Raw genomic sequence first — 26,796 nt, forward strand, 5'->3', positions numbered from 1 at the left:
TCACCCTCCAGCAGCACCTCCTTGCCCGCGCGCTTCAGCGCCTGCACGGCCTGGTCGTGGGTGGCTTGGCGCAGGTCAGTGCCGTTCACCGACAGGATGGCGTCGCCCAGCCGCAGCGCCCGGCTCTGGTCGGCCGCCAGCCCCGGGAAGATCTTGGAGATGAGGATCGGCATCCGGTTTTCGCGGCCGCCCTTGATGCTGATGCCCAGGCCGCCCGCCTCCTGCTTCACCACTCGCACCCGGCGCACGGGCGGCGACGCGCCCGCCTCGCCCGCCGAGCCCCGTGGCGGCGCCGGCGGGCTCGGGGGGCCCAGGCCGCGGCTCGGGCTCCCGGGCAGCGAGTCGCCGGCTCCGCCGCCGTTCGGGAGGCCGTTGAAGTCGGCCGCCGCCGGCCCCAGAGCGGGCTCGGACTCGGCCGCCGCGGCGTCGCCCGTCAGGCTCAGGCTCTCGCCGCTCAGCTCGGCCACCACCCGGACCCAGCGCTCTCTCAGCAGCAGCTCCACCAGCCCCGCTTTGGTGGCCCGCGTCCACACCGCCATGGCCGGCCCCGCTCCCGCCGCCGCAGTCGCCGCAGCTACCCTCATTCCAGTCAGGCAGCCTTGGCGCTTCCCCCTTCCCGCCCGAGGGGGCGGGTCCGGCCCCTCCCCCCCCGGGGTGATTCATTATTCATGAGAGGCCACGCCCACCTTCCGGGGTGGGGGCGGAGAGAGGCCGGCGGAGCTGCTTCCGGAAGGTGAGAAGTTGCCGGGAATCCGGTCCCTTTCCCTTCATCGGACGTGGGCAGCCAGCCCGAGCGCCCCTCAACCCCTGACCTCTACCGTGCAGTCCCCAGGAGCTGCCTGGGCACAGAAAGCAACATCAGCTTCGAGAAGTACTTTGTAAGCCTGTAAGGTCTGAGTCGCATGTTTATTCTTGCGTTGATTGGTTCATTCCGTATTTACTGATAGCTCCGCCCTGTGCTTGGACACCTTCTGAGGTCCAGGAGATAAGCTGAATAAAACATACCACAGCTGACAGCTCGCGGTCTAGGGGGAGAGGAAAACCCATAACCAACCAGCTAGTTGCGATAGTATGTGGTTAGTGACATGTAGGAAACGCCCCAAGAGCAGAGTGGAAGGAACATTTGGTTCAGCCTGGGGTAGGCGTCACAGAGGTGACAATGGAGAATGAACCCTCAAGCATGAGGAAAATTACCAAAGGTCCAGAGGCAGGAACCTAAGCATTTGTTACTCTGCTTTGCAATTACCAGTTTACTTGCCTGTAATGCAAGAAGGTGCCATGTCTTCTTCAGCCCAGTAGCCACAATAGGTAGGCCTCAAAGATATTTGCAGAATGGTGGTTATTTAAGAAGCCGTGATTCCAATATGAAGTCAGTGGAGGTGAGAGCGTGAGCGTGAAAAGCCTCATATAATCTAACAACGAAGAGTTTGGACTTGACTTTGTAGATCTGACTTTCTTAGCCTCGGGGCCATGGCCTTCTGCTGGGGAAAGTGTAGATGGGCATTCTCAGAAACTATGCAAAATTTGGTCTCTTAAGTTTTCAGAGTTTCCAAGGAGCAACTGGTGGATTCAAACTCACAATCTTTTGGTTGGTAGCTGTAGCACTTAACCACTGTGCCACCAGAGTTCCAAGGTAAGTTTTGGCTTCCATTCAATTCACAGACATTCCAGGGACAAAAGCCACAACCACTACTGTGCACGCTGCAGAGCCTGCAACCGCTTGTATCCAAAGACACGAATGATTCAATCCACAGGCTCTTCCAGCTTCATGGGCTAAAAAGCTGAAGAAACTGAGGCCCAGAGAGCCAAAAACTCTGGTCCAAAGTCCCCAGTGAGGAAGTACAGACAACTCAGGCCTCCCAGCCTCTTGGTCCAGTGTTTTCACTATATACCTGGACTATTAAAAATGAGGGCCCAGAAATCACACAGCTGAGAAAGAGAGCTTTCATTAAAAACATGGGGTCAAGGTGCCCTCTAACTTTCCTTCAGCATCAAAAGTGAAACCCCACATTTTCACTTCAAGAAGTAGAGGTAAGCAGAGGGAGTGTGCACCAATTTCTATAAAAGGGGCTGTACACCTGCTTGTTCATGAAGTGCATGCTGAGGCTCATAAGCTGTGTTCATGCACCACTCTATAAATGCACATTCATGTGTGGGCAGAAGCTTCCAAAAAACCTCACATACCAGGAATTAAAACAACAAAAATAGAGGCTGGGAAGCACCGAGAGCCCAACTGAAGAAAGAATCCAAAATGAGAAAAGTATCTTCCCGAAAAATCATTAGAGCAGAATCCTTTTTGGAATTAGGGGGGTAGGATTTTCCAAGCTGCAAATGTCAGCAAAAGCTCAACCCTCCAGCCCTCTCCTAAAATCAATTGCAGTGAGGCCAGCTTACTGTTCCAGCACGTCCTGATGTGCCCAAGTGCACCTGCAGTCACAGACACTTCTGGCTCTGCTCCAGTTGAGGCATGAGTCCCCGGAGGCCTGAGTTATGTGAAATTTCTGCTTAATAGAGAACGCTTGGCACCTGATTCCTTAGAGTCTGAGCACTATTTTTAACTCTTGCATACGTAATCACCCAGGGGATGGGCACTTGAGGACGCCTTTATTAGCAAAGGGAAGTGCTGGAAATTCTTTCCAAGAGTATCAAGACCTTTTTGGTCAATAGAATTGGAGGAAGTCATAGATCATCCAACTAAAAGTAAGTGAGAGCACTTATATAAGATAGCCAGTTATAAAACAAAATATTTAACCTTGGGAGTAGATAGGAAGGTTATGGAGATTGCTTTTTGGATTACATGGAGATTTTTCCTTAAAAATGTTTTTAACTTATCCATACAACTCCCAAGGTATAAGACCCTCCAACAGAACCCAAATTAACTTTTCAACATTGTCATTACTACTTTCAGATTTGCCAAACTCACCACCCAATCAGTGTTCCCCAATGCCTTTTCACATTGCAGCCTGAATCTTCCAAACATCTCTTGTCCCCTTGGACCTCTTTCCCTCATAGCAAGATCTCATCCCAGCTTTCCCTGACTACTCAGTTGGTTGGGATTTTTCCTTTGAATGATTTTTTCCCCTATGCCTGGCCCATGTGCCCAAATAAATTATAAACTACAGGAGGGCAGGGACCACCCATTGACTTATTTTTATACCCCACTATTCCAAGCATATTGTCTCATACAGAAGGAACTCATTAAACATGTGAATGATTGAAATTGAGTGCCTCTTGTGATGTAGTATCTTCAAATAACACCTCTGAAGGTTATTGGTTCCTTGCAGAGTGAAAATTACCATCTAGGAAATCTCAAGTAGTGAAGTATCCGCTTATTGTGAATAATGACATCTGAAGTAAAGAGTACATCTCTGTTTCCACAGTTTCTTGAGGACAGTGAGACAAGCTCAGAAAATTCTTTAAACAGGCACGCTATTTTATCTACCTCTGAAAAAAGCAAATGGCTGAGTTCATTCTTAATAACTTTTCATTCCCGTCACCTATCAACATCTATTCTCTGCTCAAACTGTTGTCTTACTATTTCTCAGAATGAGGCAGGGATCGTTGCTATTTAAAATGAGGGAGTTAGATTCACTCTGTCAGTTCCATAATTTCATTTTACAATCTGTGACTCAGGCTCTGATTCTATGCCTCCTTAAACCGTATGGTTTGAGGGGAAGGTGGGAAGAGCGGCCTTTTTTCATCTCCCTCATAGAGTATAGCATGGTAAATAAGAGCACAAGGTTCAAATTGTGGTTTGGCCATTTACCAAATATATGACAATGGGCAAGAGGCTGAGGTCACAGGCCTAGTCTCTTCTTGGGAAAAATTCAGATAACTTGTCTCTAAGGGTGGTTGTGAGGGTTGAGTGGGATGATGAGGATTCAAAGTGCTTACCACAGTGGCAGCCATATAAAAAGTATCTGTTGCTGTTATTACCTATCGACCTTCAGCAGTAGCGACAATAAAACCTTTGGTAGAAACTCTTGAGAGTCTACACTTTACCTAGGATTGAGTCTGCCATAATGCCATTTGATTCCAGGATTAAAGGGCAAAGAGCCAAATTAATTTCAGTGACAAACAGATCTCATATAAAGCTACACTTCAACTGAAAGGGAATATATATTGCCAAGAGTCCGCCAAAGGAAAGAATTAGTGGGTCTGGGGCTAGTTCCAAGGTTTGAGTGTTGTGTAATTTCGTAAGGAAGGAGGGCCCCAGGCAAAATAGCAGCCTTGAAAAAGCCTGAAGGTCACTACCACAAAGGCGGCTAGATGCCAGAGGAAAAAAAACCAAGAGCCGCTCAATTACTATTAAAGAAGAGGCTAAAGGGAGAAATAAGCTGTGAAATAGCCAATACCCAACTTTGAAAAATTACCCACGTATAACTGTTCTTCAATTAGAAGACACTGAAATCAGCTGTCCCTTTCAATGGACAGTACAACTTTGCCTTCAGGGAGAAATACCCTAAAATCTATTTTTTCTCCAGCATCAAACATGAAGTGAAAGAGGAAAAGTTGCATTTATCCTTTAGCTGATGCAAACACATTTTTAGAAATTCATCCCGCCAAGATAAATCACTATCCATCTGAAACCCTCAAAAATGGATTAACTATCTCATGCATTATGACTATGACAAACCACATCTGCTAACCACATTCCTAATGAGAAGCAGCTGGTGACAGTTTTGTAGCGTTGTGACTTTCTTTTTAGGAAAATATTAGCAAGGACATACTAAGCAGAAGGTTAGTTTCACTGAATTCACTTAGCTATGGAAAATCACCAGTGTTTTTTCTTGAGAGGCACAGAAATTACACAATCTCTCCTGAGTAGGTTAATGCAATAGCCAATTTGGGTGATCATGAACTTCTCTGGGAATCAGCTGTATGTGGTGGATGCTCTCCTCAGACAAATGCACACTCACATGCATTCAACCTTGGGGGCTCACAAAGCCCCTGACACCCATCAATGGACCCTGTCAAGAACCTACACAATAGCCTGTTTTTTGGCCTCCCCAACATCCAGTCTTTTCTGCCCCTTATGTATACAATCATTTTTACTTTGGATCTGTGAATGACTCACAACTATGTGTTCCACTGAATGAGAATTCTTAACTACAGACTTCAAGGCCCACCTCTAACTGGTTCTGTCTCTCACTACACGTTGACTTAAGGGCTCTATATCCAAATCTACTTATCTTTTCTGTACAATTTTCTAAACCACTTAGCTTCCCTCTATGGAAACTGCTCTACTCTTAGCTTTTCTATGAATCTCACGTGGTTCTCCTGGTTCTGTCACTATCACCTAGGGAAGCTATCACCCTTCTGAGGCCAGCTTTTCTGATTTTGAGACAAGCATAATCTCAGCAGAATGGTAGGTCCTGCCAGCCCCTTCAGCTTCATTTTCCTCCATTTCCAATGTATCCTATGTTTTAACCACATGGAACTACTGGCAGTTTCTTGAACACGCTATACTCTCTCTTGCTTCAGGCCTTTGCACTGAGAACGTTCCAGGAATGCCTCTTTTCCTCCCTCTTTCACCTTGCTAGCTACCTCCCACCTCCAACCCTACCCCCTAACCCTACTTGTTAGGTGCCCCTTCTCTGTGCTCACCTCTAACAGGGCATCACTGATTTACTCATCTCTCTCCCCAACTAGGCTGTGAAGTCTTTGAGGGCTGAGACCGTATCTTTCATCTAAAAACAAAGGATTAACACAAAGCTAAGCCTTAATACCTAGATCTCTGCTGTCAATAGGGCAGCCACTAGCTGCATGTGGCTATTTAAATATAATCAAAATTATACAAAATTAAAAATTCCTCAGTCACACTAGCCATATTATAAGCCCAATAGCCATGTGTGGGTGCCACCTTATTAGACAGCACAGATATAGAATATCCCCAACTTCACAGAAAGTTCTAGTGGACAGCACTGGCCTAGATCATAAAATACCTTAAAATATGAAAAAAAAAAGACAACACATTAGGAGAAACAGGGAAAAGATTATGAATAGACAGACAATTTACACAATTAACCAAATGGCCTGAAAACATAAAGAAGTGGGCAACCTCATTAATAGCAGGGAAACAAATAGAATACTATTTTCACCTATTAGATGAGCTAAAATTAAAGTCTACCAATACGTTGGCAATGTGTAAGGAAATGAATTATTTCAAACACTGCTGATAGGAATCTAGTCACTCCAAAGGGCAATTTGGCTGCACCAATTAAAAGCGAAACAAGGTGGGCACGCTATGAGCTAGCCATTCCACTCCCAAGAATTAACCCTAAGAAACACTGCCACAGGAACACTAGGAGAAAATGAACAAGGTTTTTCATTCCAACACTGTGTGATTAACACAAAAGACTGCCCACGTAACTCAGTATTATAAAGCAAGTACTCATTCAGAACAAGAAATGCTTAAACACCTTCCCTCACCTTATGAAATTTAAAATCCTTTATGTACCAGGCCTTTGTGTACCATACTTATGGGATGACCAAGAGACAGTGGGAGAATAACCATAATGCCACATTGACCTCTAACAAATCACTGTGTGACCATGAAAAATCACCTCTACGTCTGTTTCCTTGTATGAAAAATCAGGACAAAAGTCACAGGGATTCTTTCACATACTCCCACTTCCTCCTTTCCTACCCCAACAACCAGAACATCTCAATTACTCTCTGTACCATATATTACAGTTTAGAATAAAGTTCCATTTAAAGGAAATTTTGATGCTTAAAAAAAAAATTTTTGAAAAAAAAACCAAAGCTAGATGGTCTCTTTCTTCCAGCATTCCAAGATTTAGTCTTCTCAGTCTAGTTTGCAGAATTTCCTCAGTAAAGTGTGAAGTATCCATTCAGGGATCAGATCACTGACAACAATATTAAGAAAAGTGAATTTTTAAAGCATTTGCATAAGGCTTGCAAAATAAGACCTTTCCCAGGCTGCCGCAGATCAAAACTTTTCTGTGGAATTCAAGTATGAGCAGCAGCCTGCAAAATGTCCCAAACAGAAGCATAATGCCAAAGGTAAAACTATTTTAAACATCTAAATTAGACAAATCTCAAAAGTAAAAACATCCTGAAACACATGCACTGAAGTGTTCCTCTTATTTAATACCAGTTTGTTTTCCCGTTCCCCAATTTCTCTAACTTCCCCCTGTTTGTTTTATTTGTATTCAAAGTTTTCCAGTTAGGAAATATTTCAAGGCCCAGAGCTCTTACTTCCCATGCCATTTATGGAAGTCCAAATCACTGGCTGGAAAAGTTACAAAGGAATGTTTTCTGCTTTCACAAGTTTTACTTCTTCACCCAGATAGTCTGTGAGCTGTCTTGTCAGAATTACACCCTCCACAACCCACAAGGTTTTATACATTTAAGGTTAGGTCAACCATTAAACTACACTCCAGCTGGTAAGGATTCTCTGAATTTATAGCTCTACAGCCAGTGAAAAGCAAGTGGGTTAATATTTAAGGCATCCTAGCCTCTCTCTCAATATCCACGGAAGAAGAGTCAAGAAATCAAATGATGTTTTGCATTGGGCAAATCTGCAGAAGACCTCTTTAAAGTGTTAAAAAGTAAAGATGTCACTCTGAGGATTAAGGTGCACCTGACCTAAGCCACGGTGTTTTCAATCACAATGAATAAGGAAGACCAAAGAAAAATTGATGCCTCTGAATTACAAGTGTTGGTGAAGAATACTGAATACACCATGGACTGTCAGAAGAACCATTGAAACTGTCTTGGAAAAAGTACAGCCAGAATGCTCCTTAAAAGCAAGGATGGCAAGACTTCACCTCATGATCTTTGGACGTGTTATCAGGAGGGACCAATCCCTGGAGAAGGACATCATGCTTGGTAAAGGATAAGCAAAAAAGAAGACCCTAAGGGAGATAGACTGGCACAGTGGCTCCCAACAATGGGCTCAAACAGCAATGACTGTGAAGATGCGGCAGGAGCAGGCAGTGTTTTCTTCTAGTATGAGCTGGAACCAACTAAATGGCATCTAACAGCAGCTTCTCTGGTTACAAACCTCGATTGTCGATCAGTGACTTGAACAAACCAACAAAACCTGTTGCTGTTGTATCAATTCAGACTCAGATGTCTCTATAGGACAGAGTAGAACTGCCCCATAGAGTTTCCAGCACTGTACCCTTTACAGAAGCAGACTGCCACATCTTTCTCCTGCAAAGCGGCTGGTGGGTTCAAACTGCTGACCTTTCAGTTAGCAGCTGAACGCTTAACCACCACACCACCAACTAAATCAAACCCACTGCTGTTGAGTCAATTCCAACTCACAGTGACTCTACAGAAGAGTGAAATCGCCCCATAGGATTTCCAAGGCTATAAATCTTTAATGGAAGCAGACTACTACATCTTTTTCCCTCACAGCCGCTGGTGGGTTCCAACTGCTGACCTTTCGGTTAGCAGCTGGGCGCTTAACCACTGCACCACCAGGGCTCCTACTAAGGCTCCTGAAATCACACAAATGAGGACCTAAAACATCTTCTGGCCTACTGAACAGGTTGAAATGCCCATCTAATGCAGACTGGGAGAATACTGCCTTACTCGCGGAGAGACATTTACTTAAGAGGAAAGGAAAGCTATGACAGATGACCTAAAAAGTTACAGCTTCTTGTTTAAACTGCTCCTGTCACTCACTGTGAAAACCTAAACAGATAGGGTAGAGGTAAGTTGCTTCCATTGTAAACCTTGTTGTATCTGTTCCCTCTTACCAAACCTGAAATAGGCTGTATGTTTTAAATCATTGGGCTCTTGTTTTTCTTATCACTTGTTAATTCCCTTCCCACACATCTACCTTAAATTCTGACATTTTTTTCCTTCCAGACTGGAAGGTGGGGTTCATCTCAGCTAAAAAATTTTTTTATCAGCACTTCACTCACGTTGTCATCAGAATCCACACGCTTCTCTGCCCGTATCGCAGTCCTCCAACCAAAAAACAACAATGCCACACATACTGGGTCTCAATAGGTATGCAACAGAATTAATCCACTGAAATGGGGAAGAAATCTACCTGCTCAGTTCAGGTTAACTGTGGTTCTTCACTTTCTAATTTAAAAGTTCACATTAAAACTAGTCAGTTGACAACTCCCCATGGGAATAAAAAAATCAAAGCAGGTAGAAAAGGACAGAGATCTCTACTCCTACTCCCTAATGAAATCCCTGCCCAATGTTTCCTTGACTTTTGAAAATGCCATATAACACGTGAAAAGCTGTTATAAGACTGACACCCCAAAGCCTGATTAAAATTATAAACATATATATACATGTGTGTGTGTGCGTGTGTGTGTGTGTGTGTGTGTGTGTGTGTGTGTGTATAAAAGCTGGCTGTCAAAGGTCAAAGGAATTTATTTTTTAGATAGAGCACTCCCTTATAATGCTGCAGTTGAAATCTTCCTTAAACACTAAGGATGATCATTGTTATTGGTAGTTAGGCTATCTTGAATAAGCAAGCACTGTTCCCTGCCCTCTAGGGCAATGCTGGGCAGGTTCCCACGCCTTTCCATCGGCTGGAGGCTGGCAGACAGTGAAGGTCATCAGCTCTCTGTTGTCTTAGGCATGTGTTAGGGAATAGAGGGCAACTATTTTCTGAGATTGTGGTCTAAAGAACAAATAGGACCCTAACAAATTTTGATGAGTTTGTAGCTACTTGGAACATTATCCTAGCTACAAATGCCTTAGAGTTTCTGTTCACTTTTGTTCAATGAAGAGCAATCACTGTCCATTATTTTGGAAGATAACATTTGTAATGACTAGTCCTAAAGAATAACTTTGTTTTATTATCATGATTTGTGAAAAGAAACAGGGTAGACAGTACAAGGAAGGGCACAGGCAGTGCCCTGTTTTAAGTCCCAAATTTCTTCTTTTTGATAGGTGGTGGGAGCTGTGCAATGATGTCATCCAGGGGCCTCTCTACTGCCACCAGTGTTCTTTCATCCAAAAGTTCCATGAAGAGGAGAGGCTGCAGGTTGGAGAGATGATAATGATTCTATCAGGATTTTCACAAGTTCCAGGGGTAATCCTGACTAGACTCACTTGGCCTAAAAGGTGTTCTGTATAGTTCGAGGCTGGAGTTACCTAAACCTCTGACAGTCTCTCCTGACCTAGGACTCAAAATGCTTAGAAAGGTTGGGAGCTTTTAATTGAGTTATTCATAAAAGACTTCAATGGGATTTTTCATGTTTTCGTGCACAGAAAAATCTGTAATTCTCTAATTTCTTAGGAATCAATGCCAAGGATTTTGGGGCCCAAATTCTTCACAGCTGGCAAGTGACAAATGCATCAAGAAGCTAATGACACTGGAACAATTTACACGGACACTACCTCCTTTTAAAAATAATTATTGCAATTCTTGGAAAGATGTTCTGGGACCCCAAATACCTGTAGTACCCTAAACTCAACAGATACTTGTTTTGTATACAGTAAAAGCCTAGCCCAGAAAGGGGAAAGTCATAATAAATTCAATGACTTTCGTTTTTGTTTCCAATTTATCTTGGGGAAGATTCTTCAACCAGAATTCAAATTTAAAAGTCAGCTTTAACAGAAACAAAGACCCCAACTGAATTCCAACATCATTTCTCACTGCCTAGGTATTTCATTTTGGCTAAGTATGACGTGCCTGCCTCAATGTACTGAGACAAGAACGATGAACTACAGACTTAAAGAACAGACAACCTCAGAGAAGTTAAACTTGTCTTTTCAAAACCAGGTTCTCTGCAAAGCAAAGGTACTATTGTCTTCCTGTTGTGAAGCTTACTACATTTTCATAACATCAGAAGTAATCAACTCTCCAGAATGCAAGAAAACATGTCTTACCTTATATTTCTTAGAAATTTTAAAGGCATGGGCTGTACGCCTCCTGACATCTGATTCATTTGTGAGAGAAACTGGACTGTAGAGTAAGGTTCTGTCATTTGGAAGAGGCTAAAAAGACAAAAACATACTGTTTAAATCACTATTTTATTGGACTTCTACGGGCCAAAGACTGTAGGGATTTTTCAGGCAAACCCCATTTTCTAATCATATTATACTCACTGCTTCCATGAATCTCCTCACTTCAGGAAGAGAACTGTAGACCCTCTTCCAGCCACACCATAGAGATTGGGAGTATGAGGCAAAAGAGAGCTTGGCACTCCATGCCAACAAGATCAAAGGGCCCAGCTGGGGCTCCTGGTCAGTCTCATCAATAACACTTTGTCAGAAAGGAACAAATTGACATGTGCAGGAACTCTGCCCACACAGGTTCTATGTTTTCTAGACTCTCTTCCACTCAGACTGCAGACTGGCCAAGTGACTAAAGTTCTCCTCAGACGAAGCTTCAACACAAACCACCCCCACTAATGTCACTGACACCTCAAGAGACAGCCTCTTGCCAAGCAAATGGTATTTCATCTCTGACTTCCTTGGGAAACAGCGCTGCCCAGCATGAGGAAGTGATGAACTTATCACCAACGCTTGGGAAAAATGATCTGGGCTGACTTACAAAGAGGCAAAGGGAGTGGGAGGGGTCCTTCCTGTAACGCTCATCCCACAGAAGGCAGTTGCCAACCAGTTCCGCTTCCCACACCCAGAGGACGCAGGACCCATGAGATGCGTTCCAGTGACACATCACCTTTAAAGCCATCTGCTGCTCTCCCCTGTTTCATCCACCCCCTCCTCCACAGAGATACCAAAACACCATGTGCTGGTTGTAAGCTAAGTCCAAAACGCATCGTGTGCATGACCACAGCTTACAATGCACCTAGGAAAAAAAATGCCTGCCCAAAAAAGACATGTAAATTTGGGGTGAATCAATGCAGCAGCTGGCAAAGAGGCTGGAATCTAAAATTGAAGAAAACGCTCACATCCCACCTATATCACAGCCGTGAAGAATGGAATTTTCCCAGCTGGGCTTTTTTCAAGACATTAAGACCAATTCCTCAACCCTGCAGTGTTTCAGTATACTCAATCAAGGGGCATTAAATGGTCAAAACCTCACTGCCAATCTCCTTTAATGAAATTTCATTATTCGGTCATCCCAGGGCAGGAGTGCAAAGTTGAAAGTGATTTAGCCAAATCAATGGTATTCCCCACGGAAGGTCACTGACCCAGTCACTTTCCCAATTAAGTTTATGTGCTCATAGGCAAAGTAGAGAAATAGTCAAGTCAGCAAAAACCAGTAAAGAATTGTCTGCCCCTTCCCTGAGAGCCTCAAGAGTGTGGGAACGGAAATGAGGAAATGTATAAAACAGAAGTTCCTTTCCTCCATAGAATATACCAGGAACTTTATTCTGATGGTCTTTCCTATTGTCCTTGTTGCTTTTGGAACTTAAAGACTCCTAAGTAGAGGAGATTTGGTGGGTTATGGATAGGTGGTAGTGGTGCAAGACTCACCAACGACTTGTCGATGATGCAGAACATGTAGGCATCATGGAGAAGGATGTGCGTTGGTCTTTTGGGATGAAAACTGATGTGTGTGATGGGAGTATCCCTTTGGAGCCAAAGGTGATGAAACCCCTGCTTCTGGATGGCCCGGCTCCACTCTGTATACTGTTTGTCTGGGATGCTGTACTCAAATACCTGGAGAAGAATATGATTCAGAGCAAACGCAGGCTGGTGCCCAGGAAGACCAGAAGAGTATCCTCTCATCCGTAACCAGAAAATATCTATAAAGACTTTATCAGCATCATATTCAGTCTTTTGCTTTCCCGCCACTTTGTTTTTTAAATTAAAAAAAAATTTTTTTAAGGTAAATACAGAAAAATAAAATTGGAATTCCAACAATATAAAAAGACTTACAGAGAAAAGTCACCCTCCAATCTTGACTCCTCCCTTCCTCAGGACAAGAATAGCCTTCTTTTTTGCTGTTTAAATCTTTTCAGAGGTATTTTATGCACACGATACAAACTGCTCTGCACCTTGTTTTGTTTTTTCACTTAGTATCATATCATGGAGATTGACCCACATCACCATATATATAAACCAATCATGCCCCTTTCAAAGCCTTTTAAAGAGAACAATAGTCTACTCACTTTACAGATACGATTTGCTTATCTAGTCTCGTCAAAGACATTTAGGTTATTCCCATTCTTTGGCTACTACAAACAAGGTTGCAATGAATTATCTCTATACATATGTCTTTTTGCACAACTGCAAATGTATCTGTAGAAAGAACTCTTTGAACTGGAACTTCTGAATCAAAGTCTGTTGATTTTCAATTTTTTTAAACACTGCCAAAATGTCCTCCAAAGAGATTGTGCTAATTTATGCAATGTACAAGAGCTGGTTCCCTGTGCCCTTACAACAATGTCTTATCAACTCTTAGATCTCTGCTACTCTGGCAGGTAAAAAAACTTCCAACAAGTTTTAATAACAGAAGCACTTAAGGGACCAAATGCCAGTAAAAGGTATTGGGTGGACATGATTGATATCTGTTACAAAGGCAAGGATCTGGCTTCAATGACCTCTCAGTCTTTGGTCAAGGACAAAAATCCATGAAACTGAAATGACAGATTCCATTTTTTTTGATATAGCGTGTATACCTGTGAGTGTAAGAACTGCTATTCAAAGCAGTACACATCTACTATCTTGCCTAGTAGCCTAATTAAATGTGCTTCCGAAATCACATTTAATCCTCACAACAGCTCAGTAAGTAGATATTATCATCCCCATTTTATAGATGAGGACGTACAAATGTCTATGCTTTCATAACATGTTCCACAGAAGACAGTATTTTAAAATCTCCTTACAATTAGTTAACTTGGTATGGAAAAAGCACTAGGTTACAGACCTTAGTTTCGGCTGAGATTAGGTACCTGCCCTTTCAAACCCTTTCACTATGGCCTGATTTCCTGATCTGCAAAAGTGAAGTCGAATTATATAATCATTTAGTAACTTTCAACTCTCAAAATCTGGTTTCATCTCATATCCAGCTTGACACCTAAGCCCGTGTCATCTCTAGTCTAAAACAATCAGTATTATGCAACAATTCCTCCATGTTCCTATGCTTCAGTGCTTGTCATTCAAACTGCACCCATCAAGTCAAAGCATATTGCTGCCTGTGTCGAGCCCAGGCTATACCTGGCAGCTTTACTTCACATGAGAAAACTACCTTTATATACTCTACCATCTTCAAAGAAATCGCTTTCAAAATTGTCACTATCTCAACCTGGAAAGGTTACTATCTGGCACAAAGGAATTAGAAAGCACTGGAAAGTCTTTTACCTGCTGGTCGGAATGAGCAATGACAAGGTTGTTGGTATTGGGGGCGATGGCCAGAGCAGTAACAGGGAAATTGTAAGCAGGTACTGTGCAGTAAGCCTGGGAATAAATAAGAGACCTGAGAAGCAACTCTATACGGCACTTTCCTGCAAGAAAGACTGGATGGTCTAGGTCAGTTGTTTTTCAGTAATTTTCCTTGGAACTCAAAGGTTCTGAGAGAAGTCTCACAAACTTTAGGCATTTCCCCACACGATAAACTTCCTTTTTTTAAAAAAATATACATTTAACTGCTTAGAAAATTGACAGCATTTAAAGAGAAAAGCTTTCCCTCCTACTATCTCTACATCTGTATGAACTGCTTATAAAAAAGTCGTTGAGCAGGAAACATACAGCTGTAACCTGGATTTAAAAGAAATTAATGCCTGGGCATGGAAATTTACGTACAATTGCAAGGCATGTGTACCAATACACATGAACATTAAGTACCAGGCAAGGCTCAAAGTGTGCAGTACAAGCACTTGCTACAGCGTGATACAGGTTCAGTTATGCAGTAACAGGGAAATCCATTAAATGCTGCAGTTTGATGCTGTCTTATAAACTTTTAATACTTATTGCAAGTTTTGGGTAGTTCTTACCTGACTTGTATGATGAGAAAGATGAAAACTTGTAAGGGATCATTAGTGATTCAATGTTTAAATAACAAATATCATTTAGTGATTAGTGAAAACTTTTTACTGTTATTCCTTTTTCAGTTTTCTGGTTCTGTTTAACAGTACTTTGAGATTGCAAGGTAAGGTAGTAAAGGAAATTGTTAGTATCTGCAATTATCCATCTATACAAATCAAAATTTCCTTGCCACTATCCAACCTCCTTAAAATATAGTAATAACCTGGATGTGGGTTCACCATCCCCAAATCCTTAATTTCAAATTTTTGTGCACAAATGGTTTTACTGTTACCACTGACTGACTTTAAATGTTACAAATTTTCAAACAACCTCGATATTATAAATTAAAACTAATACAGCATTTAGACTCGTAAAAAAAAAAAAAAAAGGTATTCCAAAAACAAGAAAAATTCTTGATTGAAAAAAGTACTCTAGGTCATACCAATCTGCCTTCAATCTTATAACTGCAGAGCCTTCTTCCTCCTGTACAATGATGCAAACTGTTACTACTAAATCCTGTGCTCACCTTTAGCTCTTTTAGGCTGTAGATGTGGACCCCAGCACTGGTACCTGATGCAGCCAGCCACTTCCCATCAGGGCTGACTGCCAAAAGACACATGGCCTCCACAGTTCCTGTGAAGGCAGAAGTGAAGTCTCAGAACTGCCCCAGTGTTCACAGCCAGTTCTGCTCTGAAGAGGACGGCAAATCCAATAAGATAATCAGGGTTTTAAATCTCTGAGAGGGGAGATTTCTTGACAGTTCTGCAAATAGGTTCTAGATGTTAACCTAACCATTTTTTCTACTTAATTAGCCACCTTTCTTGTAAAGCAAAGCCACAGAGATAAAGCTAGACATGTCATTTACTCAGGCCTGAGTAAGAAATTGTGTACTATGATAATGGAGAATCAGGGTAGTATTTACCACTAAAATCTATTATTTAAACTAATTGTTTCCAACTCCTTTCCTACCAAATGGCAAGAAAAAAATCAGACAGTGATTCTATATGCCAAACACGTGCTGCATGTAACACCCCTGAATGATGAGAAAGCTTTATAGTAAGACATGTAGAAAAGGATGGAGGCAGTGGTAGAGAACACCATGAGCTAAAATAAATGACAAGGACTGCAATACACAGGTTTGAGGGCTGTGAAAAAACCTGCTTGATTACAAGAGGAGTGAGATGAGATGAAGAGAGGAGGAAGAAAGAAAGTTATATGCATAATGCAAAGCCTGATTTTAAGGGGTGCTAAAAGCAAGATAAAAAGTCAAAGTTTTTTAATGCCTAATAATAACATATAGGGTCTACAGGGTCACTATGAGTTGTAACTGACTTGACAGCAATGAGTTTGGTTTGGTTTTGCTCTAATAAAAAAAATATATAGGTGCTCAACAAATACTGTCAACTTACTTGATCTGACCCCTAACCTGAGGTTTCTTCTGCTGTTTCTGGAGCAGCTTATGGAGAATGAGAGTTGTCCTTCCTGGCTAATGGCATCTAAACGACAGTGAAGCAGCTATACTCCAGGGCAATGGACAAGGGAGAAGGACCACGAGAAGTATTCAAAAACTACAGCAGAGATCAGCTTAAGCTGGGTACTAAGCCCTTAATAGTTAACTAAGTAATAGTTAACGGTATATACACATTCGTTCACACACTCATGTTCTCAAAGAACATGGAAAAATTTACTTAAGATTTAAATGAACAAAGTAATGAAACAGCATGCAAAAGGGTATCTTCATCTTTATAACAACAACATAACAAAAACGTCCACAAAATACCTACATATGAACACTTACTGGAAATACATCAATATTAATGGTAGTTATTTCTGGGTGTCAGGATTACAATGATTTTAACTTTCTTCTTGCTCTGCTAGCAAAACGTTAAGAAGAATGATGAAACTTCTTTGGCCCCAAATAAGGAACTGAAAGCCCACTGAGAAAAGAGTAGGTGTGAGGAACATTTTGGATCTCATCAAGTATCTTCATTTGCCAGAGATCGCCTCCCACTTTAAATTGCAAACATGTGAGTGAGTGTGTATCTGCAGGCAGGGAAGAGCATTAGTGAAGCTAGGACAATGAGGTTCAAAATGGGAAAAAAAGATACATGTTAGACACAGACATGTCTCTCCCATGGCTAGTTACCAATTCCCACCTGACCGGGGCTGGAAAGTATGGAGGTGCTTGAAGTGTCCTTCCAACAGCTGAATGATATGTAAAGATCCTTGATTTGATGCTACAAAGAGCTTGGTGGAGTCTTCAGAAAACAAAATCTGAAGGGCAGAGCGAAGGAATGCTGGCATTTTGGGAACCTTTGGGAGAACCAACAGTAAAAGCCAGTAAGCAAGAGAAATAAGACCCACAGCCTCTGAAAAATAATCACAAACAGGATTAAATTACATTAATGCTTCCTGCCTCTAAGCAAGCTAATTGACCAAGGACCCAGAACAATGACATGCCCATTATAACTTAACAACTCCCCTTCTTTTTCTCTTCAGTAAATACTACATATTATATCATGGAAATAACTGAGTCACGTATGAAACATTTAATCAGGAAAGCTCAAAACTTTATTGTCACTTTCTGGCATTTCCCTGTTGTTGTTAGGTGCCAACTCATAGCGACCCTATGTACAACAGAACAAAATGCTGCCCAGTCCTGTGCCATCTTTACAATTGTTGTTACATTTGAGCCAATAGTTGCAGCCACTGTGTCAATCCATCTTGGCAGTCTTCTTCTTTTTCACTGACCCTCTACTTTACCAAGTACGATGTTCTTCTCCAGCAACTGGTCCCTCCTGATAACATGCCCAAATGTCCAAAGTATGTGATATAAAGTCTGGTCATTCTCCCTTCCAAGGACCACTCTGGCTGTATTTCCTCTAAGACAGACTTTTTTGTTCTTCTGGCAGTCCATGGTATACTCAATATTCTTTGCCAACACCATAATTCAAAGGCATCAATTCTTCTTTGATCTTCCTTATTCACTGTTCAGCCTTTGCATACATACGAGGCGAATGAAAATATCATAGCTCGGGTCAGGTGCACTTTAGTCCTCAAAATGACATCTTTACTTTTTAAAACTTTAAAGAGGTCTTTTGCAGAAGATCTACCCAATGCAATACTTCGTTTGATTTCCTGACTGCTGCTTCCATGGGCATTGATTGCGGATCCAAGTAAAACGAAATCCTCGACGCCTAACTTTTCTCCATTCATTGTGATGTTACTTATTGGCCCAGTTGTGAGGATTTTTGTTTTGAGATGTAAGCCATACTGAAGGCTGTGGTCTTTGATCTTCATCAGTAAGTGCTTCAAGTCCTCTTTACTTTCAGCAAGCAAGGTTGTGTAATCTGCGTATCACATGCTGTAAATGAGTCTTTCACCAATCCTGATGCCCTGTTCTTCTTCATACAGTCCAGCTTCTCAGATTATTTGCTCAGCATACAGATTGAGTAAGTATGGTGAAAGGATACAAACCTGATGCACACCTTTCTTGATTTTAAACCATGCAGTATCTCCTTGAAACGCTTTTGAAAGATCTTCAGCAAAATTTTACTTGCATGTGACATTAATGATATTGTTTGATAATTTCTGCATTCTGTCAGATCATCTTTCTTTGGAATGGGCACAAGCATGGATTTCTTTCAGTTGGTTGGCTAGATAGCTGCCTTTCAAATTTCTTGGCATACACAAGTGCGCACCTCCAGCTCTGCATCCATTTGCTGAAACTTCTCAATTGGTATTCCATCAAGCCCTGGAGCCTTGTTTTTCACCAATGCTTTTTGTGCAGCTTGGACTTCTTCCTTTAATACCATCGGTTCTTGATCACATGCTGCCTCCTGAAATTGGTCCTAAATTTGGCCAAAGTTCAACTATTTCAGGGGGTACCATTTCCCTACCCCTCCAAAGTCATTATCAAGTGAAAACGGAAATAAGACGCTTTTGTAAGAACTGTCTCCATATAGCCTCATCTCCCATAGGTTTCCATTTCACTCAAAAATCACACCCTTAGGAAGTTTCTTCTTGTTCAGCCAGACACTGGGCTATCACTTACCTTTTGGAGGCTTATGTTTTCATGTTCATAACTCAACCGGTAGAGAAAAAACCGAGAGGCTGTAGAATAGGCTATCCAACTTCCACATGGCGAAATACAGCTGGAGATAATGTTCTCAGGACCCTGGCAATATTAAGGATCAGGGTGAACATTCAAGAAAAACTTTATACTGACAAGGTTCGCTGTGACATGAGTCCTCAAGCTCCCGCCGGTCTGGACATAGCCACAAACACCTACACACAATCCCAACACTCATCCTGTGGGTCACTGTGATTAATGGTAGAGCACCTATATGGTGTGGCTTTAATTTCTAAAATAAGAATGGAACTCCCTGAATACTGCACATATATCTGAGCCCTTTGAGTACTTCATACATAGCCTCACACTAAATCTCAACTTTAGGTATCTGAGCAGGGAGGTATTTAATACAAGAGACTTTTTGGAGAGTAAGACTGTCTATTTTGTCTATGACAACCCATTTTAAAGACCTCTAAGAAATAGTAAGTGAAAAAATTGCAGAACAAAGGAGATGAAAACTTCAATGTAACATTTATATAACTAAACGAAAAAACCTCATGAAAACAAAATGGTTTCTAAATATACGTACGTACACACATGCTCTCACACATTCACTGTCACAGGAATAGATTTGGAAGGATATACAACTAATCAATTAACATTATTTCAGGGGAGGAGACCAGAATTAAAGAGGCAATCAAGTATATAAACTACTTATATAATTTGAATTCTTTACAGTAACAGTGTAGTTACAAATATTTGTGTAATTAAAATTTTGAAGAAAGCTAAAAACTAGTTTGTACAGTACATTTTCACTAACGGGTGGAAGTTTTTTCTGGAAGGATATACAAGGAACTAACAGTTATTATCTCTGGATAGTGAGTGGAACTGGAGATATGGGGCAAAAGGGAGGTTCATTTTTCATCATATACTGTTTTGTACTGTTTGAGTTTTTTTAAATATAGATGTTATTTCTATAAAAATATTAAAAGAAAATCAGTTTCCTGTATTCATCTAGCAAATTCAGGATGCCCAAATTATAATCACAGAAAACTCAGTTATGGTGACATGGCACTGCATTCAAGTAGCTGTAGAGCTTATACAGCTTATGATTTTAACTAAGTAATTCTCAAAATTCAAAACGGGAAAACTGCTCTGGATTTCAGAGTGTGAGTGCACAAGTGAACTTCCTTACCTTTGTCTTGAGCTGCAGTAAATGGTCAGCATTTTTAGAGAGCGGAAGGACATCCCCATTCTTTCCTGGAACAAGAAATTTCCCTGAGGTTTTTCTTATCAAATAAAGTATTTCCCCCAAGAGTATCTGCATATTTTTTTCTTCTAAAAAGTCACTCCTGGACATCCGGCCAACATGGCACCACAGACAGAAGCATCATGCCATCCCTCCACGGCAAAGACCCGAAAAACTAAGTAAAACACAGACAATCGTCATTCCTGGAACCTGAAGTGCCAAATGAAGAGACAGGGAACTCAGCCAATGGAATAAGAATGGAATAAGAAACTGACAGATGACAGACAGCGAGCAGAGGCCCCCATCGGCTAATGCAGCACAGGTCCGCCATCTTGGACTCCAGTCGGGGATCAGCAGACAGGGAGCAAAGGAAAGCAGCTTTGCTGAACTCCCAGCAGGAGACAGAGCACCCAGTGACAACCAATACATGCTTCCTCACCCCCCATTCTCTCCCCGCTGCTCCCCCTTCGAGCCTCCTGGCTGCCTGCAATGGCTTGGCTGGACGGGAAGTGCAGCGTCTGTGCCACTTGGATTCGCCCCACACACGATGGAGATGAGTGGACGGGGAGTATGGGAAAGCAGCTTCACGAAGTTCCCAGCAGGAGGTAGAACACCAGATAATGAGTGATACATGCTTTCCTAGCACCCCCTCTCGGCCTCCTCTGCTTCCAACCAGCCACAATCTCTTGGCCAGGTGGCAACTCCTTTGGCCTCAGGCTGCTTGGATTCACCCTGTCCACACTGGCCTGGCCCAAGCTGGTGTTGCTTCTTTCCGTCTGTTTTGGTTTCGTCTGTGCCTCCTACAACCTCCTGCTCCTTTCTCTGGAAAATCTAGCTCCGTGTGCCATCTTTGCTTCTTCTTGAAAGGCTGTGAAGCCACGCTCTACTGGGGAACCACTCCCCTGGCCTGCAACACCATGCTGATGGGATACCTGGGGCTTTTTTTTCCCTTGTTTTGCTTTGTTCTGCTTTCTTTTTCTTTTTGCAGCTTGGGAGCCCCTTCTAGCCAGGACATACGGCACAGCTTAGGAGCCACTCCCCCAATCTATGTAGCCACGTAGGTGGGATCCCTGGGAGCATTTCTTTTTCTTTTTCTCTCTTTTTCCCCTTGTCTGTCTTCATTTCTCAGTTCTCATGTCTCTACACTTATCTTCTTTTCCTCTCTCCTGAACACCTGGTGCTGTGACACTGATATCCTCTTTAGCCGGGATATACTGTGCAGCCTGGGAGCCACTTCGCTGGTCTTAGCACCCCCACTGGTGGGACTCCAGGACTCCTGGGGGCTTTTCTTTTCCAAATTTTTAACTAGTTATTTTTTTCTTTTCTCCATTTCTCGGTTTCTCATCTCTCCACTCCAATGGCAAGCTCCCTTAGTACTCTTTTTTGTCTTTGTTTGCTTGTGTTTTTGGCTTCTGTTTTTCTCTCCCCTTTCCCATACCCATATTAGCTCCACACATCACAACCTCCCCACTCTTTACTGCCTACCTGCATCGTGCACTGAACATCATATACCTCTGAGCAGCACAAGCACAGCCTACTGGAACCTGCCCAACAATGATTCCTGGCCCACCCTGTTAGCCCTACTACATGCCACAAACAACCCATCCCAACCCTTCCCCTTCAGCTGGACCTGCCCTGCTGCACTATAGCTAAATGACTTGCCCTGCCCATTGGATAAGGAGGTGAAGAGTATACATGACTATAGACGAGTGAACAACAAAGAACGCACAGCCTGCCTGCTCAGACATGACGAAATAAAAAAGCAGGTAACTACTGAATGTCCTGAAGATAGCAGACAATATCAAGGCATATAAAAAAACAGGACAGGATGGGTCCAGTAGGTGTCTAAAATAAAACACCAAATGACTTTTCAGTAGAAGAAATGGCACTAAAACTACCTGTTAAGGAATTCAAATCTCTAATATTCAGAGCAATCCAGAAGTTGAAGCAAAAAGCAGACAAAAATGAGGAAAAAACAGAAAAATGTTTGGAAAAGGCAGACAAATTCATGGAAAACAGAGACAAAAAATGGAACAATTCAGGAAAGTAATACAGGAACAAAATGCGAAAATAAATTCATAACTACAAATCATATAAAAACAATTAGAAACCCAAAAGATAAACAAGATTTCAGAAATGGACAGGGTTGTAAAAGGGCTGAGGAGCAGTTTGAAACAATGGAAGACAGAATCAGCGAAACTGAAGACAAACACTTGGATACAACTCTGTGGAAAAATCAGGAAAAAGGGCAAAAAAAAAAAAAAAACAGAAGAAACCCTGAGAATTGTGTTGGACACAATAAAAAGCAAAAATCTGTGAGTGATCAGAGTTCCAGAACAGGGAGAGAAAACACAAAACTGAAAGGATCATCGAAGAATTGCTGACAGAAACCTTCCCTAGTATCATGAATGATGAAAAGTTGACCATCCAAGAAACTCAACGAACCCCATATAGGATAGGCCCCAAAAGAAAACACCAAGGCATATCATAATCACACTTGCTAAAACCAGAGACAAGGAAAAAATCCTGAAAGCGGCTCAAGAAAAACAAAAAGTCACATACGGAAGAGAAACAGTAAGACTAAACTCTAATTATCTGGCAGAAACTATGCAAGCAAAAAGGCAATGGGGTGACATATATAAAACCTTTAACGAGAAAAACTGCCAACCAAGAATAATATATCCTGCAAAACTCTCGTTCAAATATGATGGTGAAATTAGAACATTTTCAGATAAACAGAAGTTAAGGGAATATGTAAAAAACGAACCAAACTTACAAGGGTTATTAAAGGGAGTCCTTCAGAATGAGAACAAATAACATCAGACCACAGCCTGAATCTAGGATCCAAGATTGTACCAGCCAGATACCAACCTAAGAAATGAACTCTTAAGGATTATCCAAAACTAAAACAACTGCAACAGGGAACCACAGAGGTTAATCTGTAAATGACAAAAACGTCAGAACGATAAAAGAGGGAATAAATGGTATAGGTATAGAACTCTCTGAAGGAAAGGAAGGCAAGGTGATACCAAGTAACAGTAGACTGGTTCAAACCTAGAAAGATATGGGTAAATTTCAAGGTAACCACAAAGAAAGTTAACAAACCTACTCATCAAAATAAGGAAGAAAAACATAAAGTTTCAATAAAAACAAAATCTACAAAAACAAAAGAAATCCACAAACAAAAGTAACTCAGCACAGGAGAGTAAGACCAAACAAAAGTAACTCAGCACAGGAGAGTAAGAAGACCAAAGAAAACATTAGCACCACAAAAAAAAGCACTACAGAATGACAGCAATAAACTCAACAATAAAGAACAACAATTAATCTGTGAAGCATCTCATTACATGGAGGCATCTGGAGGACATGATGCTGAGTGTAATAAGTCAATCACAAAAGGACAAATATTGTATGACACCACTACTATAAAAACTCATGAAAAGGTTTACATACAAAAAAAAACAGTATTTTGTAAACTTTCACTTAAAGCACAATAAAAATTTAAAAAGAAGCAGTATTTGATGGTTACAAGGGAAGGGAGGGGTGGGGGTAGAAAAAAATAGACAAAAGATAAGCAGTAACTCTGGTGAAGGGTAAGTCAATACACAATCTGGGGAAGCCAGGACAACCTGTACAAAGCAAGGCCACAGTAGCTCCATAGACACATCCAAACTCCCTGAGGGACCAAATTGCTGGGCTGAGAGTTGTGGGGACCATGGTCTCAGGAACATCTAGCTCAACTGGCATAACAGAGTTTATAAAGAAAATGTTCTACATTCTACTTTGGTGAGTCGCATCTGGGGTCTTAAAAGCCTGTGCACAGCCATCTAGGATATTACACACTGGTCTCACCCCTTCTGGGGCAAGGGAGAATGAAGAAAACTAAAGACACAAAGGAAAGGTTAGTCCAAAGGACTTATGGACCACATCTACCACGGCCTCCACCAGACTGAGTCCAGTACAACTGGATGGTACCCGGCTACCACCACTGACTGCTCTGACAGGGATCATAATAGAGGATCCCAAACAGAGCTGGAGAAAAATATAAAACAAAATTCTAACTCAAAAAGAAAGACCAGACTTGCTGGCCTGACAGAGACTGGAGAAACCCTGAGAACATGGCCCCTAGACACCCTTTCAAGCTCAGTAATGAGGCCACTCCTGAGGTTCACGCTTCAGCCAAAGATTGAACAGGCCCATGCAACAAAACAAGACTAAAAGGGTGTACCAGCCCTGGGGCAGGACTGGAAGGCAGGAGGGAACAGGAAAGCTGGTAACAGGGAACCCAGGGTTGAGAAGTGAGAGTGCTGACATGTCATGGGGCTGTTAACCAATGTCATATAACAATGTGTGCACTATTTGATGAGAAACTAGTTTGTTCTATAAACTTTCATCTGAAGTTCAATTAAAAGAAAAAAGTTACCCCTGAGTACTACGGAATCCTACCAGTAGGAAATCAGGAAAATGTCTAGCTCAGTAAGGTCGCAATTTTCTGGGGGTACACTGAAAGAAAAGCAGCCCTTAGGCTCTCCTTGGATGCCCTGGATATGGTCTGTTAATAGATCACTAATTCTCTGACACTCTACCCCATAACCAGGCATGCAGGTAGGCAGAAGTGGAGTTTGTCCTGCTCAGAGTTTAATTTATTTTGCTCATTTTAGAACCTAAAACCAAAACCTCTAATCCACTACAAACAATGGGACCCAAATGCTTACTTAATAAGTCATACAAAAGGCACCTAGGCTATCACCGTATTAAGATCCACGACCTTTTTCATGCAGGACCATGACTACCCAACGTTTAAACATGTCATCTTTCAAAAGCCTCTTTTCACCCTCGTCAAGATCAGGCAAACTACAATCCCACAATGCTCACCTCAACTACACCCTGCAGTGTACCATACAGAGGTGATCCAGTGCCCTGCTAAATACTCTAATTATCTGAATAACTCATTTCTAGTGGGGGAAAAAACCGTAAGTTCCAATAGACACAGGAAAATCAATTTCTGTTTTTCCATCATCAGAATTTCAACAGTTAATTGTGATTTTTGGCTTTTCTCTCCAGTTTTCTCATTGGAAAAGAAATCTTCTGCCACCTTACCTGTTGCGACTGTTGATCCCAGTCGCCAAAGTTCCAGGTGATGAGCAAACTGGAAGAGGAGAAGATGCCTCTTCTTCGAACAGGAAATGAGACATCGCTGTATGCAAGAATGGAAAAGTTACGAGCTAGGTTCATCTACTGCCTCAGTACTAGACACAGCAGCAACACAGAACATCCTTTACTGTTGAAATCCATTTATTTGACAAATATTTCGTAAGTACTACTATATGCCTGGCACTGTCCTAGGACCTAAGAACGTAATGGGAATGAAAAACATAGCTACTGCTCTCAACAAGCTTATAATCTAAGGGGGTAACACAAAATTAAAAAGGCAATTACACTACAGTGTGCTAAGAACTTTCACACAGGGAAGCACAGTGTGTAATGAAAAAAGGTAGAAAAGATACCTAACCTAGCCTTGCGGGGGTCAAGACAGGAGCCCTAGGTGAGGTTCCCTGGTAAAGACACTGAGGCAAGGAAGGTAAGGCAGGACATCCCAAGCAGCGATGGCCTGGGAAACGGCTCAAGGGTAAAAGAGCATGAAGGAATTAAGAGAGTCTTTCAGCATGGTTAGCTTGAGTGGGGGTGAGGGGTGGAGTACTTGTAATAATATGGAAGGAGGTGAGAGAAGCTGAAGACCAGGGACAGATCAAAACAAGTCTCATAAGCCATGCGAAATAAATTAGGTCATTATGCTGGAAGCAACAGGCATCAACCAAAGACTTGTAAGCATGGAGTGATGAACAAAGTTGCTTTTTAAACAGATTAGCAAACCAACTGGAATAACAGAAATGTAAATAAAAGGAGATCATTACAGAGCTACTATGATGACACTCAGATGAAAAAAGATGCTAATCCAAACTGGGATAATGGCAGTGTAGACAAAGAGGAAAGACTAGATTCAATAAAGTGAGGAAGTAGGCTTAATAAGGTTTATCGATTGAATGGAATGTGGAAAAATGTGGGGGGTGGTAAGGGGTTTCTAGTTTGGGAAGACAGCACCATTCATCTAGAAGGGGATACTTGGAGCTGGATTTTCCTGCTCCCATCCAGAATAAAAAAAGCCCAATCTTAAAAAGCAAAATAAAACAAATAAACATAATTCCCATAAACCACAACTACCTGGAAAAGGCAGGGATCTGCCCAGAAACTGAACTAGAAGTGCTGCTGTAAATCTCCTGCCCCTTTGATATCTTTCTGAGAGGCCTGCCTCAGAACAGAAGGAAGAACGAAGAAAGTAGCTACAGAAAGTCCTTCAATTTTGCCCAGAAAGTATTAGCTGTGTTCAGTCTGATGAGACAAGGGAAGAAAAGGGATGAGAGGATAGTACATGAGCGGGAGAGGGGCACAAGGATACTTACATGAGGGAAGGTGATTTTTCGGAGAGCAGCATCATAATTCTTTACCTCCACCTTCTCCATGAGAGGGCGAATAACTAAGTGGGTGTCTGTGCCTGGGATGGAGGGGAGGGCAGAAGATGTACAAAATCAGA

The 26,796-nt window shown here is 42.0% G+C and overlaps 2 protein-coding genes across 6 annotated transcripts in view; both read right to left on the reverse strand.

Annotated features, from left to right (window-relative positions):
- Positions 1-599, reverse strand: part of SNTB2 (syntrophin beta 2) — a 119,138-nt gene extending 118,539 nt beyond the window's left edge. For all 3 annotated transcript variants that reach the window (XM_064273854.1, XM_064273853.1, XM_064273852.1), the window contains exon 1: positions 5-599. In XM_064273854.1, coding sequence (XP_064129924.1) covers positions 5-584 — 580 coding nt within the window. In that variant the 5' untranslated portion in view covers positions 585-599. The remainder of the gene's footprint in view (positions 1-4) is intronic.
- Positions 600-9,774: 9,175 nt separating this feature from the next.
- The window catches only part of UTP4 (UTP4 small subunit processome component), a 34,161-nt gene continuing 17,139 nt past the window's right edge, over positions 9,775-26,796 (reverse strand). For all 3 annotated transcript variants that reach the window (XM_010596770.3, XM_010596771.3, XM_003417045.4), the window contains exons 8-17: positions 26,666-26,757; positions 25,305-25,401; positions 20,151-20,215; positions 18,938-19,060; positions 17,040-17,196; positions 15,410-15,516; positions 14,221-14,316; positions 12,391-12,576; positions 10,834-10,941; positions 9,775-9,979 (exon numbers count right to left, since the gene is read on the reverse strand). In XM_010596770.3, the coding sequence (XP_010595072.2) occupies positions 9,863-9,979; positions 10,834-10,941; positions 12,391-12,576; positions 14,221-14,316; positions 15,410-15,516; positions 17,040-17,196; positions 18,938-19,060; positions 20,151-20,215; positions 25,305-25,401; positions 26,666-26,757 (1,148 nt within the window). In that variant the 3' untranslated portion in view covers positions 9,775-9,862. The remainder of the gene's footprint in view (positions 9,980-10,833; positions 10,942-12,390; positions 12,577-14,220; positions 14,317-15,409; positions 15,517-17,039; positions 17,197-18,937; positions 19,061-20,150; positions 20,216-25,304; positions 25,402-26,665; positions 26,758-26,796) is intronic.

This window comes from Loxodonta africana, chromosome 21, assembly GCF_030014295.1.
Source record: "Loxodonta africana isolate mLoxAfr1 chromosome 21, mLoxAfr1.hap2, whole genome shotgun sequence".
Taxonomy (NCBI): Eukaryota; Metazoa; Chordata; class Mammalia; order Proboscidea; family Elephantidae; genus Loxodonta; species Loxodonta africana.